The sequence below is a fragment of the Procambarus clarkii genome, unplaced genomic scaffold, assembly GCF_040958095.1.
Source record: "Procambarus clarkii isolate CNS0578487 unplaced genomic scaffold, FALCON_Pclarkii_2.0 HiC_scaffold_263, whole genome shotgun sequence".
Lineage (NCBI taxonomy): Eukaryota > Metazoa > Arthropoda > Malacostraca > Decapoda > Cambaridae > Procambarus > Procambarus clarkii.
This window is the reverse complement of record NW_027189296.1, coordinates 292174-310423: the sequence shown is the minus strand read 5'-3', so window position 1 is coordinate 310423 and position 18250 is coordinate 292174. Positions and strand designations below refer to the sequence as shown.

Below are 18250 nucleotides of genomic sequence, written 5' to 3'. Positions count from 1 at the left end.
AAATGCCTCCTTCAGCTCCTGCAGATGTCTGACCTCAGGTACCTGAGTAAAAATGTCGTCAACATACCTGCAGTATATGGCCGGTTTCAACTTCATGTCGACTAAGACTTTTTGCTCGATGGTACCCATGTAGAAGTTTGCAAACAGGACACCTAGGGGAGAACCCATGGCATCATAAGAAGGAAAGTGAAACGCCATGCAACCTCTGAAGAGACAACTAACACAACACCTATACCCCCTATTAGACTATTTTACAGGAACTTCTTTTCCACAGCTCATAAAACAGAGGAAAGGGTCCTGAAAGATATTGTTAATAGAAACGTTATCCCTACAGACAAAAATCAGAGGATACAACTGACGATTTACTATAAAACCAGAAAAACGGCCAGCCTACTCATGAGAAACTCTCCAGACACAAAGCAGAACGCTTTAAAAGAGACCAACGTCGTCTATGCCTTCAAATGCCCACTTGGGGACTGTAAGCTCCAAAAAACCCAGTATATAGGCAAGACAACAACATCTCTTTCTAGGCGTTTAACGATGCATAAACAACAGGGCTCCATTAAGGAACATATAATCTCTTCCCACAACCAAACCATCGCCAGAGAAATCCTAGTAAACAACACAGAAATCATCGATAGATACAGCGATAGCAGGCGGCTTGACGTTTGCGAGGCACTACACATTAAGAAGTCAACACCAGCAATCAACAGCCAATTAATGCACAACTATATTCTACCCACCTCAAGACTCCGCTCCAATATAGAAGCATCAAGAAATATGGACCAATAGGCTTTCTACAATCACTTCCATTTCAATACCCATTGTTTCGTGTTCTGTCTTGTGTTGTTGAAATTAATACCCTATTAATGCCACCTCTTGTTCTGTCTTGTGTTGATGAAATTAATACCCTATTAATGCCACCTCACCCCATCCACCTCACTCAAATGTAGATATAAACAAAATCGGAGATGCGTAAGTTCTATTCAGTTGTGTATTTGTAAACTAAAGTCTTTGAAAATGTAATAAGTTTTACGAAACGCGCTCGTGTCGCGTCAGACTAGAAATAAAAATGAATTTTGGAGAATTGATTTTTGAATTACCTCCAACAGTGAAAAGAAATGTACGAAAGATTGAGAAAATTCGTGTTAGAATTATTAATCTTACTTTTTCGGTCATATTTAATAATATATATATTTATATACAGTATATATATACTGTACTTTATAAATCAAATAGATAAGATTTGGTGGTCTTATCACCACCAAATCAACTAAGCCCAGATTTGTGTGAGACCAATAGTCAATTTATCCATCATGGTTATGTTTGGTGAAGAGTATCACTCAATCTCAACAATCCTGTAACGTAATTGTGTGTTCCCATAGTAAGTGTAAAATAATCCAGAGTTGTTCAATAAAACCCATGTGTTAAGATGTAACCCACAGTGTACTTATTGTCCAACTTAGACTAAGAATACTTGATCCTTCCCCCATTATCACATACGATACATACATTTCCTTCCATTATTCTTAATAAAGTAAGGACGGGTTTTGTTAGTCTGTACTCTTGGGTACGGCTTATAAACTTATATACGGCCCTGCTGCTGCAATGTGTTACCAAAATATATTATCCCATACTCCGGGATATGTTTATAAAAAATATTGGCCTTGCTGTGAATGTGTTAATCTGTCAGTAATATTAACCCTGCTTTGAAATAGCTAATGCAAAGAATGTATAAAAATATGTAATTTGTATTAGTAAATAAAGTACTGTAATATTAGTTTTAGTTGTAAATACATCTAGCAAACTAAATATTCTTTTCCACAGGATAACAAGCCAGAGGAATGTTCAGTGTGTTTTAACGATTATGCCGAAAATCGGCTACGACCTCGCACACTGCCATGTGGCCACACATTCTGCTCCCAGTGTATTGACAATGCTATCAAGAATGGTCAGCTGACCTGCCCCAGCTGCCGTGCCGAGCACGCTGCCACAGCCTCTACTCAGTTCCCAATTAACTATGCTGTGGAGGCTTTAGTTAGGAAACTCAAAAATATCCAGCTAACAACTGAGGAAGTAGTGCCAGCAAAACCTTATGAAGGTTCTGCCAAAGGCATCAGTAAGACATTACGTTCCATGGTGCAGGAGCAGATGAGCAGCATCAGCCGCCTCATTACTAGCTGTGAAGAGGTACTGTCCCAGCTGGGGGAGTACCGGGGGCAGTTGGGGGACTGGAAGACTCATCACCTCCAGCTCCAGGACAGACTCTATGCTCTGGTAGAGCAGAATAAGTCAGCAATGAAACTCTTGGAACTGGAGGATACCAGTGTGGTGGATATGACAACACAAGGAGAGGAAGGGAAGACTCAGCTGCAGGCCATGTTGGGGAGCCTCAACACAGTCAACACAGCACAGGAAGTATTCATGACCATCAATGAAGTTGACCAATGCAACATGGAGGTAGAAAATTGGCTCCGGAAGTGCCAGGAACTCTTCCCAGATGTCAAGACTGTCCACACCTCAGTGAAGGTACGCTGCTGAAGGTCACATTGTTCTCACCCAACTGAGTGTAGTATTGCCTCTATATAAACACTTTTGACATGGACACACATCAAGATGAGAGTAGACTTTATATATAGGAAACTTTTTGTTCTAACACCTGAAACATTTTTATTAATAAAGTCAACTGTCATCTTGGTGTTTCTCTACACTGTGGTCAGTGTAGAAAAACATTACTTATATTGTCAAATTACTTTACTCAGAGGCTGATGCTTCATTTACTCAGAGCCAGGTTCCGCCATTAATGTTTGTGTTGGCAATGACAGGTGCAGGAGACCATGAGGGAGGCCCTGGAGATGATGTCCACAGAGACAAGTGCCACAGCTGACCCCGTACACCTGGGAGACTCAGCCTCCACTATTAATGTTTGTGTTGGTAATGACAGGTGCAGGAGACCATCAAGGAGGCCCTGGAGATGATGACCACAGAGACAGGTGCCACAGCTGACCCCATACACCTGGGAGACTCAGCCTCCACCATTAATGTTTGTGTTGGTAATGACAGGTGCAGGAGACCATCAGGGAGGCCCTGGAGATGATGACCACAGAGACAGGTGCCACAGCTGACCCCGTACACCTGGGAGACTCAGCCTCCACCATTAATGTTTGTGTTGGTAATGACAGGTGCAGGAGACCATCAGGGAGGCCCTGGAGATGATGACCACAGAGACAGGTGCCACAGCTGACACCGTACACCTGGGAGACTCAGCCTCCAGCATCATGAATAAAGTTCAGGAAATCACTGGAGAGATCCACCAGAAGCAATTAACAGTAAGTTTCTGATTTCCTCTCATAGGTCATATCACAAGATATTGAGTTGCGTTTTGAGGAGAGGAAGCCTGTTCTTAGGTTTATCGAGGTTCCCCAAGGTCAACTACTGACTTTCCTTAACATACAATGCACAATAGTTGCCTAACTCCTGGATAAATATTTACTGGTAGGTGAACAGACCTATCAAGTGAAAGGAAGCATGTGAACCATTTCTGTCCTGCATGGTGATTGAACCTGTGATCCTCTATTGAACCCGGGATCCTGGCTCCCCTCACAGAGGCACAGAGAGCGGGTGACACTCCACCAACCAACCGGGAAAGCATTCAGGAAGACAGTGAACCAAAACAGACCACTGCTGGGTTCGAAGAGACTGAAGCCTTAGAACTGCCAACAAACTCCCAGACAATGCCAGCATAAACCTCTCTGCCAGAAGAGGAGGCTGGAATTTCAGGTCCAACACCAACCCCCTGCCAGTAGAGGGGGAGTGGAGCTACAGGTCCAGCACCAACCCCCTGCCAGTACAGGGAGGCTGGAGCTACAGGTCCAGCACCAACCCCCTGCCAGTACAGGGAGGCTGGAGCTACAGGTCCAGTACCAACCCCCTGCCAGTACAGGGAGGCTGGAGCTACAGGTCCAGCACCAACCCCCTGCCAGTAGAGTGAGGCTGGAGCTACAGGTCCAGCGGTCCAGCACCAACCCCCTGCCAGTACCTGGTTGATACCTAGTTGATGGGGTTCTGGGAGTTCTACTCCCCAAGCCCAGCCCGAGGCCAGGCTCGACTTGTGAGATTTTGGTCCACCAGGCTGTTGCTTGGAGCGGCCCGCAGGGCCACATACCCACCACAGCCCGGCTGATCCGGAACTTCTCTTAGAAAACCGTCCAGTTTTCTCTTGAAGATGTCCACAGTTGTTCCGGCAATATTTATTATAATCACTGGGAAGACGTTGAACAAGCGCTGACCTCTGATGTTTATACAGTGTTCTCTGATTGTGCCTATGGCACCCCTGCTCTTCACTGGTCCAATCATGCATTTTCTTCCATATTGTTCACTCCAGTACGTTGTTATTTTACTGTGTACATTTTGGACCTGACCCTTCAGTATTTTCAGTGTGTATATTATTTGGTAACTCTCTCGTCTCCTTTCTAGAGAGTACATTTGGAGAGTTTTGAGACGATCCCAATAATTTAGGTGTTTTATCTCGTCTATGCGTGCCGTATATGTTCTCTGTATTCCCTCTAATTCAGCAATCTCTCCTGCTCTAAAGGGGGGACTGAGTACTGAACAGTACTCGAGACGGAACAACACAAGTGACTTGAAGAGTACAACCATTGTGATGGGATCCCTGGATTTGAAAGTTCTCGCGATCATTTTTCTGGCTGATGCGATATTTGCTTGGTTATGCTCCCTAAATGTTACATCGTCGGACATCATTATTCCCAAATCCTTGACATGCAGTAGAGGTGGGCTAAAGCTACAGATCCAGAACCAACCCCCTGCCAGTAGAGAGGGGCTGGAGCTTTAGGTCCAGCACCAGCCCCCTGCCAGTAGAGGTGGGCTGGAGCTACAGGTCCAGAACCAACCCCCTGCCAGTAGAGGGGGGGCTGAAGGTACAGGTCTAGCACCAACCCCCTGCCAGTAGAGGGGGGGCTGGAGCTACATTTCCCACACCAACCCCCTGCCAGTATAGTGGTTGGCTGGAGCTACAGGTCCAGAATCAACCCCCTGCCAGTAGAGGGGGGGGGGGCTAGAGCTACAGGTCCAGGACCAAGCCCCTGCCATTAGAGGGGGCTGGGGCTACAGATCCAGCACCATCCCCCCCTGCCAGTAGAGGGGAGGCTGGACCTACAGGTCCAGCACCAACCCCCTGCCAGTAGAAAGGGGCTGGGGCTACAGATCCAGCACCATCCCCCCTGCCAGTAGATGGGGGGGGGGGCTGGAGCTACAGGTCCAGCACCAACCCCCTGTCAGTAGAGGGGGACTGGAACTACAGGTCCAGCACCAACCCCCTGCCAGTAGAGGGAGGGCTGTAGCTACAGGTCCAGCACCAACTCCCTGCCAGTAGAAGGGGGCTGGGGCTACAGGTCCAGCACCATCCCTCCCCCTGCCAGTAGAGTGAGGCTGGAGCTACAGGTCCAGCACCAACCCCCTGCCAGTAGAGGGGAGGGGCTGGAGCTACAGGTCCAGCTTCAACCCCCCTACCACTAGAGGGGTGGGGCTAGAGCTAAAGTTCCAGAATCAAACACATGCCAGTAGAGGGGGGCTGGAGCTACAGGTCCACCACCAGTCCCCTGCCAGTTGGGAGAGAGGGGGGTGGGGGTTGGAGCTACAGGTCCAGCACAGACCCCCTGCCAGCAGAGGGGGGCTGGAGCTACAGGTCCAGCACCAAACCCCTGCCAGTAGAGGTGGGCTGGAGCTACAGGTCCAGAACCAACCCTCTGCCAGTAGAGGGTGGCTGGAGCTTCAGGTCCAACACCAACCCCCTGCCAGTAGAGGGGGGCTTAAGATAGAGGTCCAGCACCAACCCCTTTCCAGTAGAGGGGGGGGGGGCTGGAGCTACGGGTCCAGCACCAACCCCCTGCCAGTAGAGGGGGGGCTGTAGCAACATCTCCAACACCAGCCCTTGCCAGAAGAGTGGGGCTGGAGTTACAGGTCCAGCTCCATCCCTCAGCCAATAGAGGGAGGTTATCTTGAGGTTATCTTGAGATGATTTCGGGGCTTTAGTGTCCCCGCGGCCCGGTCCTCGACCAGGCCTCCACCCCCAAGAAGCAGCCCGTGACAGCTGACTAACTCCCAGGTACCTATTTACTGCTAGGTAACAGGGGCATTCAGGGTGAAAGAAACTTTTGCCCATTTGTTTCTGCCTCGTGCGGGAATCGAACCCGCGCCACAGAATTACGAGTCCTGCGCGCTATCCACCAGGCTACGAGGCCCCCTCGTAGGAGGCTGGAGGCTGGAGCTACTGCTCCAGCACCAACCCCCTGCCAGTAGAGTGGGGCTGGAGCTACAGGTCCAGCACCAACCCCCTGCTAGTAGAGGGGGGCTGGAGCTACAGGTCCAGCACTAACCCCCTGCCAGTAGAAGGGGGCTGGAGTTACAGGTCTAGCACCAACCCCCTGCCAGTAGAAGGGGGCTGGAGCTACAGGTCCAGCATCAACCCCCTGCCAGTAGAGCGGCCCTGGAGCTACAGGTCCAGCATCAACCCCCTGCCAGTAGAGTGGGGCTGGAGCTACAGGTCCAGCACCAACCCCCTGCCAGTAGAGGGGGGGCTGGAGCTACAGGTCAAGCACCAACCCCCTGCCAGTGGAAGGGGGCTGGAGTTACAGGTCTAGCACCAACCCCCTGGCAGTAGAGGGGTGGGTTGGAGCTTCTGGTTCGGCACCAACCACTTCCCAGTAGAGGGGGGCTGGAGATACATGTCCAGCACCAACCCCCTGCCAGTAGAGGGGGGCTGGAGATACATGTCCAGCACCAACCCCCTGCCAGTAGAGGGGGGTGCTGGAGCTACAGGTCCAGCACCAACCCCCTGGCAGTAGAGGGGGGCTGGAGTTACAGGTCCAGCACCAGCCCCCTGCCAGTAGAGGGGGGGCAGGAGATATAGGTCCAGCTCCAACCCGCTGCCAGTAAAGGGGGGCTGGAGCTACTGGTCCATCCGTAACCCCCTGCCAGTAGAGGGAGGGGCTGGAGCTGTAGGTCCAGCACCAACCCCCTGCCCGTAGAGGGGGCTGGAGCTGTGGATCCAGCACCAACCCCATGCCAGTAGAGGGGAGGGTTGGAGCTTCAGGTTTAGCACCAGCTTCTTGACAATAGAGGAGGGCAGGAGCTACAGGTCCAGCACCAACCCCCTGCCAGTAGAGAGAGACTGGAGCTACAGGTCTAGCACCAACCCCCTGGCAGTAGAAGGGGGAGGGGGCTGGAGCTACTGGTCCAGCACCAACCCCCTGGCAGTAGAGGGGGGCTGGAGCTACTGGTCCAGCACCAACCCCCTGGCAGTAGAGGGGGCTGGAGCTACTGGTCCAGCACCAACCCCCTGGCAGTAGAGGGGGGCTGGAGCTACAGGTCCAGCACCAACCCCCTGCCAGTTGAGGGGGGCTGGAGCTACTGGTCCAGCCCTAACCCCCTGCCAGTAGAGGGAGGCGCTGGAGCTGTAGGTCCAGAACCAACCCCCTGCCACTAGAGGGGAGGGTTGGAGCTTCAGGTTCAGCACCAGCCCCTTGTCAGTAGAGGGGGCAGGAGATACAGGTCTAGCATCAACCCCCCATGCCAGTAGAGGGGGGGCTGGAGTTACAGGCCCAGCACCAACCCCTTGCCAATAGAGGGGGGGATGGAGCTACAGGTCCAGCACCAACCCCCCTGCCAATTGAGAGGGGGCTGGAGCTACAGGTCCAGCACCAACTCTCTGCAAGTAGAGGGGGGCTGGAGCTACAGGTCCAGCACCAACCCCCTGCCAGTAGAGGGGGGCTGGAGCTACAGGTCTAGCACCAACCCCATGGCAGTAGAGGGGGGGCTAAAGCTACAGGTCCAGCACCAACGCCCTTCCAGTAGAGGGAGGCTGGAGCGACTGGTCCTGAAAGAACCCCCTGCCAGTAAAGGGGGGCTGGAGATACAGATCCAACCCCCTGCCAGTAGAGGGGAGGGTTGGAGCTTCAGGTTCAGCACCAACACCTTGACAGTAGAGGGGGGGCTGGAGCTACAGGTCCAGCACCAACCCCCTGCCAGTAGAGGGGGGGCAGGAGCTACAGGTCTAGCACCAACCCCCTGACAGTAGAGGGGGGCTGGAGTTACAGGTCCAGCCCCAACCCCCTGCTAGTAGAGGGGGGCTGGAGCTACAGGTCCAGCACCAACCCCCTTCCAGTAAAGGAAGGCTGGAGCTACTGGTCTAGCACCAACCCTCTGCCAGTAGAGGGGGGCTGGAGCTACAGGTCCAGCACCAACCCCCTGCCAGTAGAGGGAGGGCTGGAGCTACAGGTCCAGCACCAACCCCCTGCCAGTAGAGGGAGGCTGGAGTTACAGGTCCAGCACCAACCCCCTGCCAGTAGAGGAGGGCTGGAGCTACAGGTCCAGCATCAACCACCTGCCAGTAGAGGGGGTTGGAGCTACAGGCCCAGCACCAACCCCTTGCCAATAGAGGGGGGGGGGGCTGGAACTACAGGTCCAGCACCAACCCCTCTGCCAGTTGAAGGGGGGGGGGGGTTTGGAGGTACAGGTCCAGCACCAACCCCCGGTCAGCAGAGGGGGGGCTGAAGCTATAGGGCTAACACCAACCCCCTGTCAGCAGAGGGGGGGGGGGGCTGGAGATATAGGGCTAACACCAACCCCCTGCCAGTAGAGGGGGGCTGGAGCTACTGGTCCAGCACCAACCCCCTGCCAGTAGAGGGGGGGCTGGAGCTACAGGTCCAGCACCAATCACCTGCCAGTAGAGGGGGGCTGGTGCTACAGGTCTAGCACCAACCCCATGCCAGTAGAGGGGGGCTGGAGCTACAGGCCCAGCACCAACCCTTCGGCCAGTAGTGTGGGGCTGGAGCTATAGGTCCAGCATCAACCCCCTTCCAGTAGAGGGGGGCTAGAGCTACAGGTCCAGCACCAACCCCCTGCCAGTAGAGGGGGGGCTGAAGCTACAGGTCCAGCACCATTCCCCTGCCAGTAGAGGGGGGCTGGAGCTACATGTCTAGCACCAACCCCCCATGCCAGTAGAGGGGGGCTGGAGCTACAGGCCCAGCACCAACCCCTTGCCAATAGAGGGGGGGGAATGGAGCTACAGGTCCAGCACCAACCCCCCTGCCAGTTGAGGGGGAGCTGGAGCTACAGGTCCAGCACCAACTCCCTGCAAGTAGAAGGGGGCTGGAGCTACAGGTCCAGCACCAACCCCCTGCCAGTAGAGGGGGGCTGGAGCTACTGGTCCAGACTCATCCCCCTGCCAGTAGAGGGGGCCTGGAGCTACAGGTTCAGCACTAATCCCCTGACAGTAGAGGGGGGCAGGAGCTACAGGTCCAGCACCAACCCCTCTGCCATTAGAGGAGGGGCTGGAGCTAAAGGTCCAGCACCAACCCCTTTCCAGTAGCGGGGGGGGGGGGGGCTCGAGCTACAGGTCCAGCACCAACCCCCTGCCAGTAGAGGGGGCTGGAGCTACAGGTCCAGCACCAACCCCCGGTCAGCAGAGGGGGGGCTGAAGCTATAGGGCTAACACCAACCCCCTGTCAGCAGAGGGGGGGGGGGCTGGAGCTATAGGGCTAACACCAACCCCCGGCCAGTTCAGGGGAGGGTTGGTGCTTCAGGTTCAGGACCAACCCCTTGACAGTAGAGGGTGTTGGGCTGGAGCTACAGGTCCAGCACCAACCCCCTGCCAGTAGAGGGGGGGGGGGGCTGCAGCTACAGGTCCAGCACCAATCACCTGCCAGTAGAGGGGGGGGGGGCTGGAGATACAGATCCAGCACCAACCCCATGCCAGTAGAGGGGAGGGTTGGAGCTTCAGGTTCAGCACCAACCCCCTTCCAGTAAAGGAAGGCTGGAGCTACCGGTCTAGCACCAACCCTCTGCCAGTAGAGGGGGGCTGGAGCTACTGGTCCAGCCCCATCCCCCTGCCAGTAGAGGGGGCCTGGAGCTACAGGTTCAGCACTAATCTCCTGACAGTAGAGGGGGGCAGGAGCTACAGGTCTAGCACCAACCCCTCTGCCAGTAGAAGGGGGCTGGAGCTACAGGCCCAGCACCAACCCCTTTCCAGTAGAGGGGGGGGCTGGAGCTACAGGTCCAGCACCAAACCCCTGCCAGTAGAGGGGGGGCTGGAGCTACAGGTCCAGCACCATCCCCCTGCCAGTAGAGGGGGGCTGAAGCTATAGGGCTAACACCAACCCCCGGTCAGCAGAGGGGGGCTGAAGCTATAGGGCTAACACCAACCCCCTGTCAGCAGAGGGGGGGGGCTGGAGATATAGGGCTAACACCAACCCCCTGCCAGTAGAGGGGGGCTGGAGCTACTGGTCCAGCACCAACCCCCAGCCAGTAGAGGGGGGCTAGAGCTACAGGTCCAGCACCAACCCCCTGCCAGTAGAGGGGGGCTGAAGCTACAGGTCCAGCACCAACCCCCTGCCAGTAGAGGGGGGCTGGAGCTACAAGTCTAGCCCCAACCCCCCATGCCAGTAGAGGGGGCTGGAGCTACAGGCCCAGCACCAACCCTTCGGCCAGTAGAGGGGGGGCTGGAGCTATAGGTCAAGTATCAACCCCCTGCCAGTAGAGGGGGGCTAGAGCTACAGGTCCAGCACCAACCCCCTGCCAGTAGAGGGGGGCTGAAGCTACAGGTCCAGCACCATCCCCCTGCCAGTAGAGGGGGGCTGGAGCTACAGGTCTAGCACCAACCCCCCATGCCAGTAGAGGGGGGGCTAGAGCTACAGGTCCAGAACCAACCCCCTGCCAGTAGAGGGGGGCTGGAGTTACAAGTCCAGCATCAACCCCCTGCCAGGAGAGGCGGCCTGGAGCTACAGGTCCAGCACCAACCCCCTGTCAGCAGAGGGGGGGGGGCCTGGAGATATAGGGCTAACACCAACCCCCTGCCAGTAGAGGGGGGCTGGAGCTACTGGTCCAGCACCAACCCCCTGCCAGTAGAGGGGGGGGGCTGCAGCTACAGGTCCAGCACCAATCACCTGCCAGTAGAGGGGGGCTGAAGCTACAGGTCTAGCACCAACCCCCCATGCCAGTAGAGGGGGGGCTGGAGCTACAGGCCCAGCACCAACCCCCTGTCAGCAGAGGGGGGGGGGGCCTGGAGATATAGGGCTAACACCAACCCCCTGCCAGTAGAGGGGGGCTGGAGCTATAGGTCCAGCATCAACCCCCTGCCAGTAGAGGGGGGCTAGAGCTACAGGTCCAGCACCAACCCCCTGCCAGTAGAGGGGGGCTGAAGCTATAGGTCCAGCACCATCCCCCTGCCAGTAGAGGGGGGCTGGAGCTACAGGTCCAGCACCAACCCCCCATGCCAGTAGAGGGGGGGCTGGAGCTACAGGCCCAGCACCAACCCCTTGCCAATAGAGGTGGGGGGATGGAGCTACAGGTCCAGCACCAACCCCCCTGCCAGTTGAGGGGGGGCTGGAGCTACAGGTCCAGCACCAACTCCCTGCAAGTAAAAGGGGGCTGGAGCTACAGGTCCAGCACCAACCCCCTGCCAGTAGAGGAGGGCTGGAGCTACTGGTCCAGCCTCAACCCCCTGCCAGAAGAGGGGGCCAAAAGCTACAGGTTCAGCACTAATCCCCTGACAGTAAAGGAAGGCTGGAGCTACCGGTCTAGCACCAACCCTCTGCCAGTAGAGGGGGGCTGGAGCTACTGGTCCAGCCCCATCCCCCTGCCAGTAGAGGGGGCCTGGAGCTACAGGTTCAGCACTAATCTCCTGACAGTAGAGGGGGGCAGGAGCTACAGGTCTAGCACCAACCCCTCTGCCAGTAGAAGGGGGCTGGAGCTACAGGCCCAGCACCAACCCCTTTCCAGTAGAGGGGGGGGCTGGAGCTACAGGTCCAGCACCAAACCCCTGCCAGTAGAGGGGGGGCTGGAGCTACAGGTCCAGCACCATCCCCCTGCCAGTAGAGGGGGGCTGAAGCTATAGGGCTAACACCAACCCCCGGTCAGCAGAGGGGGGCTGAAGCTATAGGGCTAACACCAACCCCCTGTCAGCAGAGGGGGGGGGCTGGAGATATAGGGCTAACACCAACCCCCTGCCAGTAGAGGGGGGCTGGAGCTACTGGTCCAGCACCAACCCCCAGCCAGTAGAGGGGGGCTAGAGCTACAGGTCCAGCACCAACCCCCTGCCAGTAGAGGGGGGCTGAAGCTACAGGTCCAGCACCAACCCCCTGCCAGTAGAGGGGGGCTGGAGCTACAAGTCTAGCCCCAACCCCCCATGCCAGTAGAGGGGGCTGGAGCTACAGGCCCAGCACCAACCCTTCGGCCAGTAGAGGGGGGGCTGGAGCTATAGGTCAAGTATCAACCCCCTGCCAGTAGAGGGGGGCTAGAGCTACAGGTCCAGCACCAACCCCCTGCCAGTAGAGGGGGGCTGAAGCTACAGGTCCAGCACCATCCCCCTGCCAGTAGAGGGGGGCTGGAGCTACAGGTCTAGCACCAACCCCCCATGCCAGTAGAGGGGGGGCTAGAGCTACAGGTCCAGAACCAACCCCCTGCCAGTAGAGGGGGGCTGGAGTTACAAGTCCAGCATCAACCCCCTGCCAGGAGAGGCGGCCTGGAGCTACAGGTCCAGCACCAACCCCCTGTCAGCAGAGGGGGGGGGGCCTGGAGATATAGGGCTAACACCAACCCCCTGCCAGTAGAGGGGGGCTGGAGCTACTGGTCCAGCACCAACCCCCTGCCAGTAGAGGGGGGGGGCTGCAGCTACAGGTCCAGCACCAATCACCTGCCAGTAGAGGGGGGCTGAAGCTACAGGTCTAGCACCAACCCCCCATGCCAGTAGAGGGGGGGCTGGAGCTACAGGCCCAGCACCAACCCCCTGTCAGCAGAGGGGGGGGGGGGGCCTGGAGATATAGGGCTAACACCAACCCCCTGCCAGTAGAGGGGGGCTGGAGCTATAGGTCCAGCATCAACCCCCTGCCAGTAGAGGGGGGCTAGAGCTACAGGTCCAGCACCAACCCCCTGCCAGTAGAGGGGGGCTGAAGCTATAGGTCCAGCACCATCCCCCTGCCAGTAGAGGGGGGCTGGAGCTACAGGTCCAGCACCAACCCCCCATGCCAGTAGAGGGGGGGCTGGAGCTACAGGCCCAGCACCAACCCCTTGCCAATAGAGGTGGGGGGATGGAGCTACAGGTCCAGCACCAACCCCCCTGCCAGTTGAGGGGGGGCTGGAGCTACAGGTCCAGCACCAACTCCCTGCAAGTAAAAGGGGGCTGGAGCTACAGGTCCAGCACCAACCCCCTGCCAGTAGAGGAGGGCTGGAGCTACTGGTCCAGCCTCAACCCCCTGCCAGAAGAGGGGGCCAAAAGCTACAGGTTCAGCACTAATCCCCTGACAGTAGAGGGGGGCAGGAGCTACAGGTCCAGCACCAACCCCTCTGCCATTAGAGGAGGGGCTGGAGCTAAAGGTCCAGCACCAACCCCTTTCCAGTAGAGGGGGGGGGGGCTGGAGCTACAGGTCTAGCACCAACCCCCTGGCAGTAGAGGGGTGCAGGAGCTACATATCCAGCACCAACCCCCCATGCCAGTAGAGGGGGGGGGGGGCAGGAGCTACAGGTCTAGCACCAACCCCCAGCCAGTAGAGGGGGTGCTGGAGCTACAGGTCCAGAACCAACCCCCTGCCAGTAGAGGGGGGCTGGAGCTACAGGTCCAGCACCAACCCCCTGCCAGTAGAGGGGGGCTGGAGCTACTGGTCCAGCACCAACCCCCTGCCAGTAGAGGGGGGCTGGAGCTACTGGTCCAGCACCAACCCCCTGCCAGTAGATGGAGGCTGGAGCTACAGGTCCAGCACCAACCCCCTGCCAGTAGAGGGGAGGGTTGGAGCTACATATCCAGCACCAACCCCCAATGCCAGTAGAGGGGGGGGGGGCAGGAGCTACAGGTCTAGCACCAACCCCCAGCCAGTAGAGGGGGCTGGAGCTACAGGTCCAGCATCAACCCCCTGCCAGTAGAGGCGGCCTGGAGCTACAGGTCCAGCACCAACCCCCTGCCAGTAGAGGGGGGGGGCTGGAGATACAGGTCCAGCACCAACCCCCTGCCAGTAGAGGGGGGCTGGAGCTACTGGTCCAGCACCAACCCCCTGCCATTAGAGGCGGCCTGGAGCTACAGGTCCAGCACCAACCCCCTGCCAGTAGAGGGGGGGCTGGAGATACAGGTCCAGCACCAACCCCCTGCCAGTAGAGGGGGGGCTGGAGATACAGGTCCAGCACCATCCCCCTGCCAGTAGAAGGGGGCTGGAGATACAGGTCCAGCACCAACCCCCTGCCAGTAGAAGGGGGCTGGAGATACAGGTCCAGCACCAACTCCCATGCCTGTAGAGGGGGCTGGAGCTACAGGTCCAGCACCAACTCTCCTGCCAGTAGAGGGGGGCTGGAGCTACATTTCCAGCAGCAACCCCCTGCCAGTAGAGGGGGGGCTGGAGCTACAGGTCCAGCACCAACCCCATGCCAGTAGAAGGGGGCTGGAGCTACAGGTCCAGCACCAACCCCCTTCCAGTAGAGGGAGGCTGGAGCGACTGGTCCTGAAAGAACCCCCTGCCAGTAGAGGGGGGCTGGAGCTACAGGTCCAGCACCAACTCCCTGCCACTAGTGGGGGGCTGGAGCTAAAGGTCCAGCACCAACCCCCTGCCAGTAGAGGGAGGCTAGAGCTACAGGTCCAGCACCAACCCCCTGCCAGTAGAGAGGGGGCTGGAGCTACAGGTCTAGCACCAACCCCTGCCAGTAGAGGAAACCTGGAGCTACAGGTCTAGCACCAACCCCCTGCCAGTAGAGGGCGCTGGAGCTACAGGTCCAGCACCAACCCCCTGCCAGTAGAGGTGGGCTGGAGCTACAGGTCCAGCACCAACCCCCTGCCAGTAGAGGGAGGCTGGAGCTACAGATCCAGCACCAACCCCCTGCCAGTAGATTGGGGCTGGAGCTACAGGTCCAGCACCAACCCGCTGCCTGTAGAGGGGGGGGGGCTGGAGTTATAGGTCCAGCACCAACCACCTGCCAGTAGAGGTGGGCTGGAGCTACAGGTCCATCACCATCCCCCTGCCAGTAGAGGGGGGCTGGAGCTACCGGTCCAGCACGAACCCTTCGGCCAGTAGTGTGGGGCTGGAGCTATAGGTCCAGCACCAACCCCCTGCCAGTAGAGGGGGGGCTGGAGCTACAGGTCCAGCACCAACCCCCTGCCAGAAGAGGGGGGCTGGAGCTACAGGTCCAACACCAACCCCTGCCAGTAGAGTGGAACTGGAGCTGCAGGTCCAACACCAACCCCCTGCCAGTAGAGGGGGCTGGAGCTACAGGTCCAACACCAACCCCCTGCCAGTAGAGTGGGGCTGGAGCTACAGGTCCAACACCAACCCCCTGCCAGTAGAGGGGGCTGGAGCTACAGGTCCAACACCAACCCCCTGCCAGTAGAGTGGGGCTGGAGCTACAGGTCCAACACCAACCCCCTGCCAGTAGAGGGGGCTGGAGCTACAGATCCAACACCAACCCCCTGCCAGTAGAGGGGGCTGGAGCTACAGGTCCAACACCAACCCCCTGCCATTAGAGTGGGGCTGGAGCTACAGGTCCAACACCAACCCCCTGCCAGTAGAGGGGGCTCGAGCTTCAGGTCCAGCACCAACCCGCTTCCAGTAGAGGGGGGGCTGGAGCTACAGGTCTAAAATAACGGGACTGACACTGACCACAGGTTATAATGGGTCTGACACTGACCACAGGTGATAATGGGGCTGACACTGACCACAGGTGATAATGGGGCTGACACTGTCCACAGGTTGAGGACCTCCACAGGATGAGGGAGCCCGTCAAGAGGCTGGTGGAGGCTGGCCGGGTGTTGGCCGTCCAGGAAGACCAAGATGGCCGCCGCTCCGCCAGGATAACTCTACAAGACGGACAGCTGTACCTCCACCCACTCCTGCGTCAGCCCACGCCCACCCACGCCCACACCCTCCAGGTTACTTTATTACACTCACTAGTCTTACTGACATTACTGACTTACTGAGTTTTGATAACTAATATGATAACATTTTGTTATACAGTTATCAGCATGATTTATTTCATTTCCTGCAGGAGAGTGAGGTTGTGGGCATGCTGGAGCCCTCCTGCACCCTGGCGTTCCTTGACCTCGGGTGGGCGGGGTCAACAAGAGGGCGGGTCACCATCCGGCTGACCCCTGACACTCCGCTGGCCAGACAGTTTGTGTTGTTGTGTACGGGCCAGCGGGGCCACACCTACCGCAACACTAAACTGTTGGAGGTGTGGGACAAGGGTCAGCCAGGGGAGTGGGTGGAGGGCGGAGACTACGAGAGTAATGATGGTGAGGGAGGAGCCCCACTGCTGCCTGACCTCCAGGGGCAGTACCGGGAGTCAGGCCAGGCAGGAGCTGTGTGGGCCAGGTGGAGGCCGGGGGATCCCAGGAGTGCCCAGTTCACCATCACCACCAGGGACCGCCAGGATGGTTACCTGTTGTCACATGTCTTCGGTGATGTGGTGAGCGGCCTGGATGTGGTGAGGGCAGCAGTCAACCACAGTGACATTAGGGAGGTGACTGTAGTGGACTGTGGTGTTGTGCTGCCACTCTAGTTCACTGTACCATCACTACTGTGGTGTTGTGCTGCCACTCTAGTTCACTGTACCACCACCATCACTACTGTGGTGTTATGCTGCCACTCTAGTTCACTGCACCACCACCACCACTAGTGTGGTATTGTGATACCACTCTAGTACACTGTACCACCACCATCACTACTGTGGTGTTGTGCTGCCACTCTAGTTCACTGTACCATCACTACTGTGGTGTTGTGCTGCCACTCTAGTTCACTGTACCATCACTACTGTGGTGTTGTGCTGTCACTCTAGTTCACTGTATCACAACCATCACTACTGTGTTGTTGTGCTGCCTCTCTAGTTCACTGTACCACCACCATCACTTCTGTGGTGTTGTGCTGTCACTCTAGTTCACTGTATCACTACCATCACTACTGTGGTGTTGTGCTGCCACTCTAGTTCACTGTACCATCACCATCACTACTGTGGTGTTGTGCTGCCACTCTAGTTCACTGTACCATCACTATCACTACTGTAGTGTTATGCTGCCACTCTAGTTCACTGTACCACCATCATCACTACTGTGGTGTTGTGCTGCCACTCTAGTTCACTGTACCATTACCATCACTACTGTGGTGTTGTGCTGCCACTCTAGTTCACTGTACCACCACCATCACTACTGTGGTGTTGTGCTGCCACTCTAGTTCACTGTACCACCACCATCACTACTGTGGTGTTGTGCTACCTCTCTAGTTCACTGTACCACCACCATCACTACTGTGGTGTTGTGCTGCCACTCTAGTTCACTGTACCATCACTACTGTGGTGTTGTGCTGCCACTCTAGTTCACTGTACCATCACTACTGTGGTGTTTTCCTGCCACTCTAATTCACTGTACCATCACCATCACTACTGTGGTGGTGTGCTGCCACTCTAGTTCACTGTACCATCACTACTGTGGTGTTGTGCTGCCATTCTAGTTCACTGTACCACCACCATCACTACTGTGGTGTTGTGCTGCCACTCTAGTTCACTGTACCATCACCATCACTACTGTGGTGTTGTGCTGCCACTCTAGTTCACTGTACCATCACTACTGTGGTGTTGTGCTGTCACTCTAGTTCACTGTACCATCACCATCACTACTGTGGTGTTTTGCTGCCTCTCTAGTTCACTGTACCTTCACCATCACTACTGTGGTGTTGTGCTGCCACTCTAGTTCACTTTATCATCACTACTGTGGTGTTGTGCTGCCACTCTAGTTCACTGTACCACCACCATCACTACTGTGGTGTTGTGCTGCCACTCTAGTTCACTGTACCACCACCATCACTACTGTGGTGTTTTGCTGCCACTCTAGTTCACTGTACCATCACCATCACTACTGTCGTGTTGTGCTGCCACTCTAGTTCACTGTACCACCACCATCACTACTGTGGTGTTGTGCTGCCACTCTAGTTCACTGTACCACCACCATCACTACTGTGGTGTTGTGCTACCTCTCTAGTTCACTGTACCACCACCATCACTACTGTGGTGTTATACTGCCACTCCAGTTCACTGTACCATCACCATCACTACTGTGGTGTTGTGCTGCCACTCTAGTTCACTGTACCATCACCATCACTACTGTGGTGTTGTACTGCCACGCTAGTTCACTGTACCATCACCATCACTACTGTGGTGTTGTGTTGCCTCTCTAGTTCACTGTACCATCACTACTGTGGTGTTGTGCTGC

The 18250-nt window shown here is 56.5% G+C and overlaps 1 protein-coding gene across 2 annotated transcripts; it reads left to right on the top strand.

Annotated features, from left to right (window-relative positions):
* Positions 1 to 1215: 1215 nt before the first annotated feature.
* On the top strand, positions 1216 to 18024 carry LOC138361221 (uncharacterized). Of its 2 annotated transcripts, XM_069320636.1 has the most exons (3): positions 1216 to 2529; positions 3183 to 3329; positions 15740 to 18024. In XM_069320636.1, exons 1-3 carry the CDS (start codon positions 2137 to 2139, stop codon positions 15965 to 15967), a joined length of 768 nt encoding a protein of 255 aa, XP_069176737.1. In that variant the 5' UTR covers positions 1216 to 2136; the 3' UTR covers positions 15968 to 18024. The 2 variants fall into 2 exon arrangements, with proteins under 2 accessions (XP_069176737.1, XP_069176738.1); XM_069320637.1 differs by lacking the exon at positions 3183 to 3329 and having other exon boundaries at positions 1228 to 2529.
* Positions 18025 to 18250: the final 226 nt, after the last annotated feature.

Bases quoted from the DNA above. Each gene is read 5' to 3' on its own strand.
- LOC138361221 (XM_069320636.1), top strand. From the start codon at position 2,137: ATGGTGCAGGAGCAGATGAGCAGCATCAGCCGCCTCATTACTAGCTGT. The intron at 2,530-3,182 runs GTACGCTGCTGA...TGGTAATGACAG, and splicing joins CTGTCCACACCTCAGTGAAG to GTGCAGGAGACCATCAGGGA. The intron at 3,330-15,739 runs GTAAGTTTCTGA...CACTGTCCACAG, and splicing joins TCCACCAGAAGCAATTAACA to GTTGAGGACCTCCACAGGAT.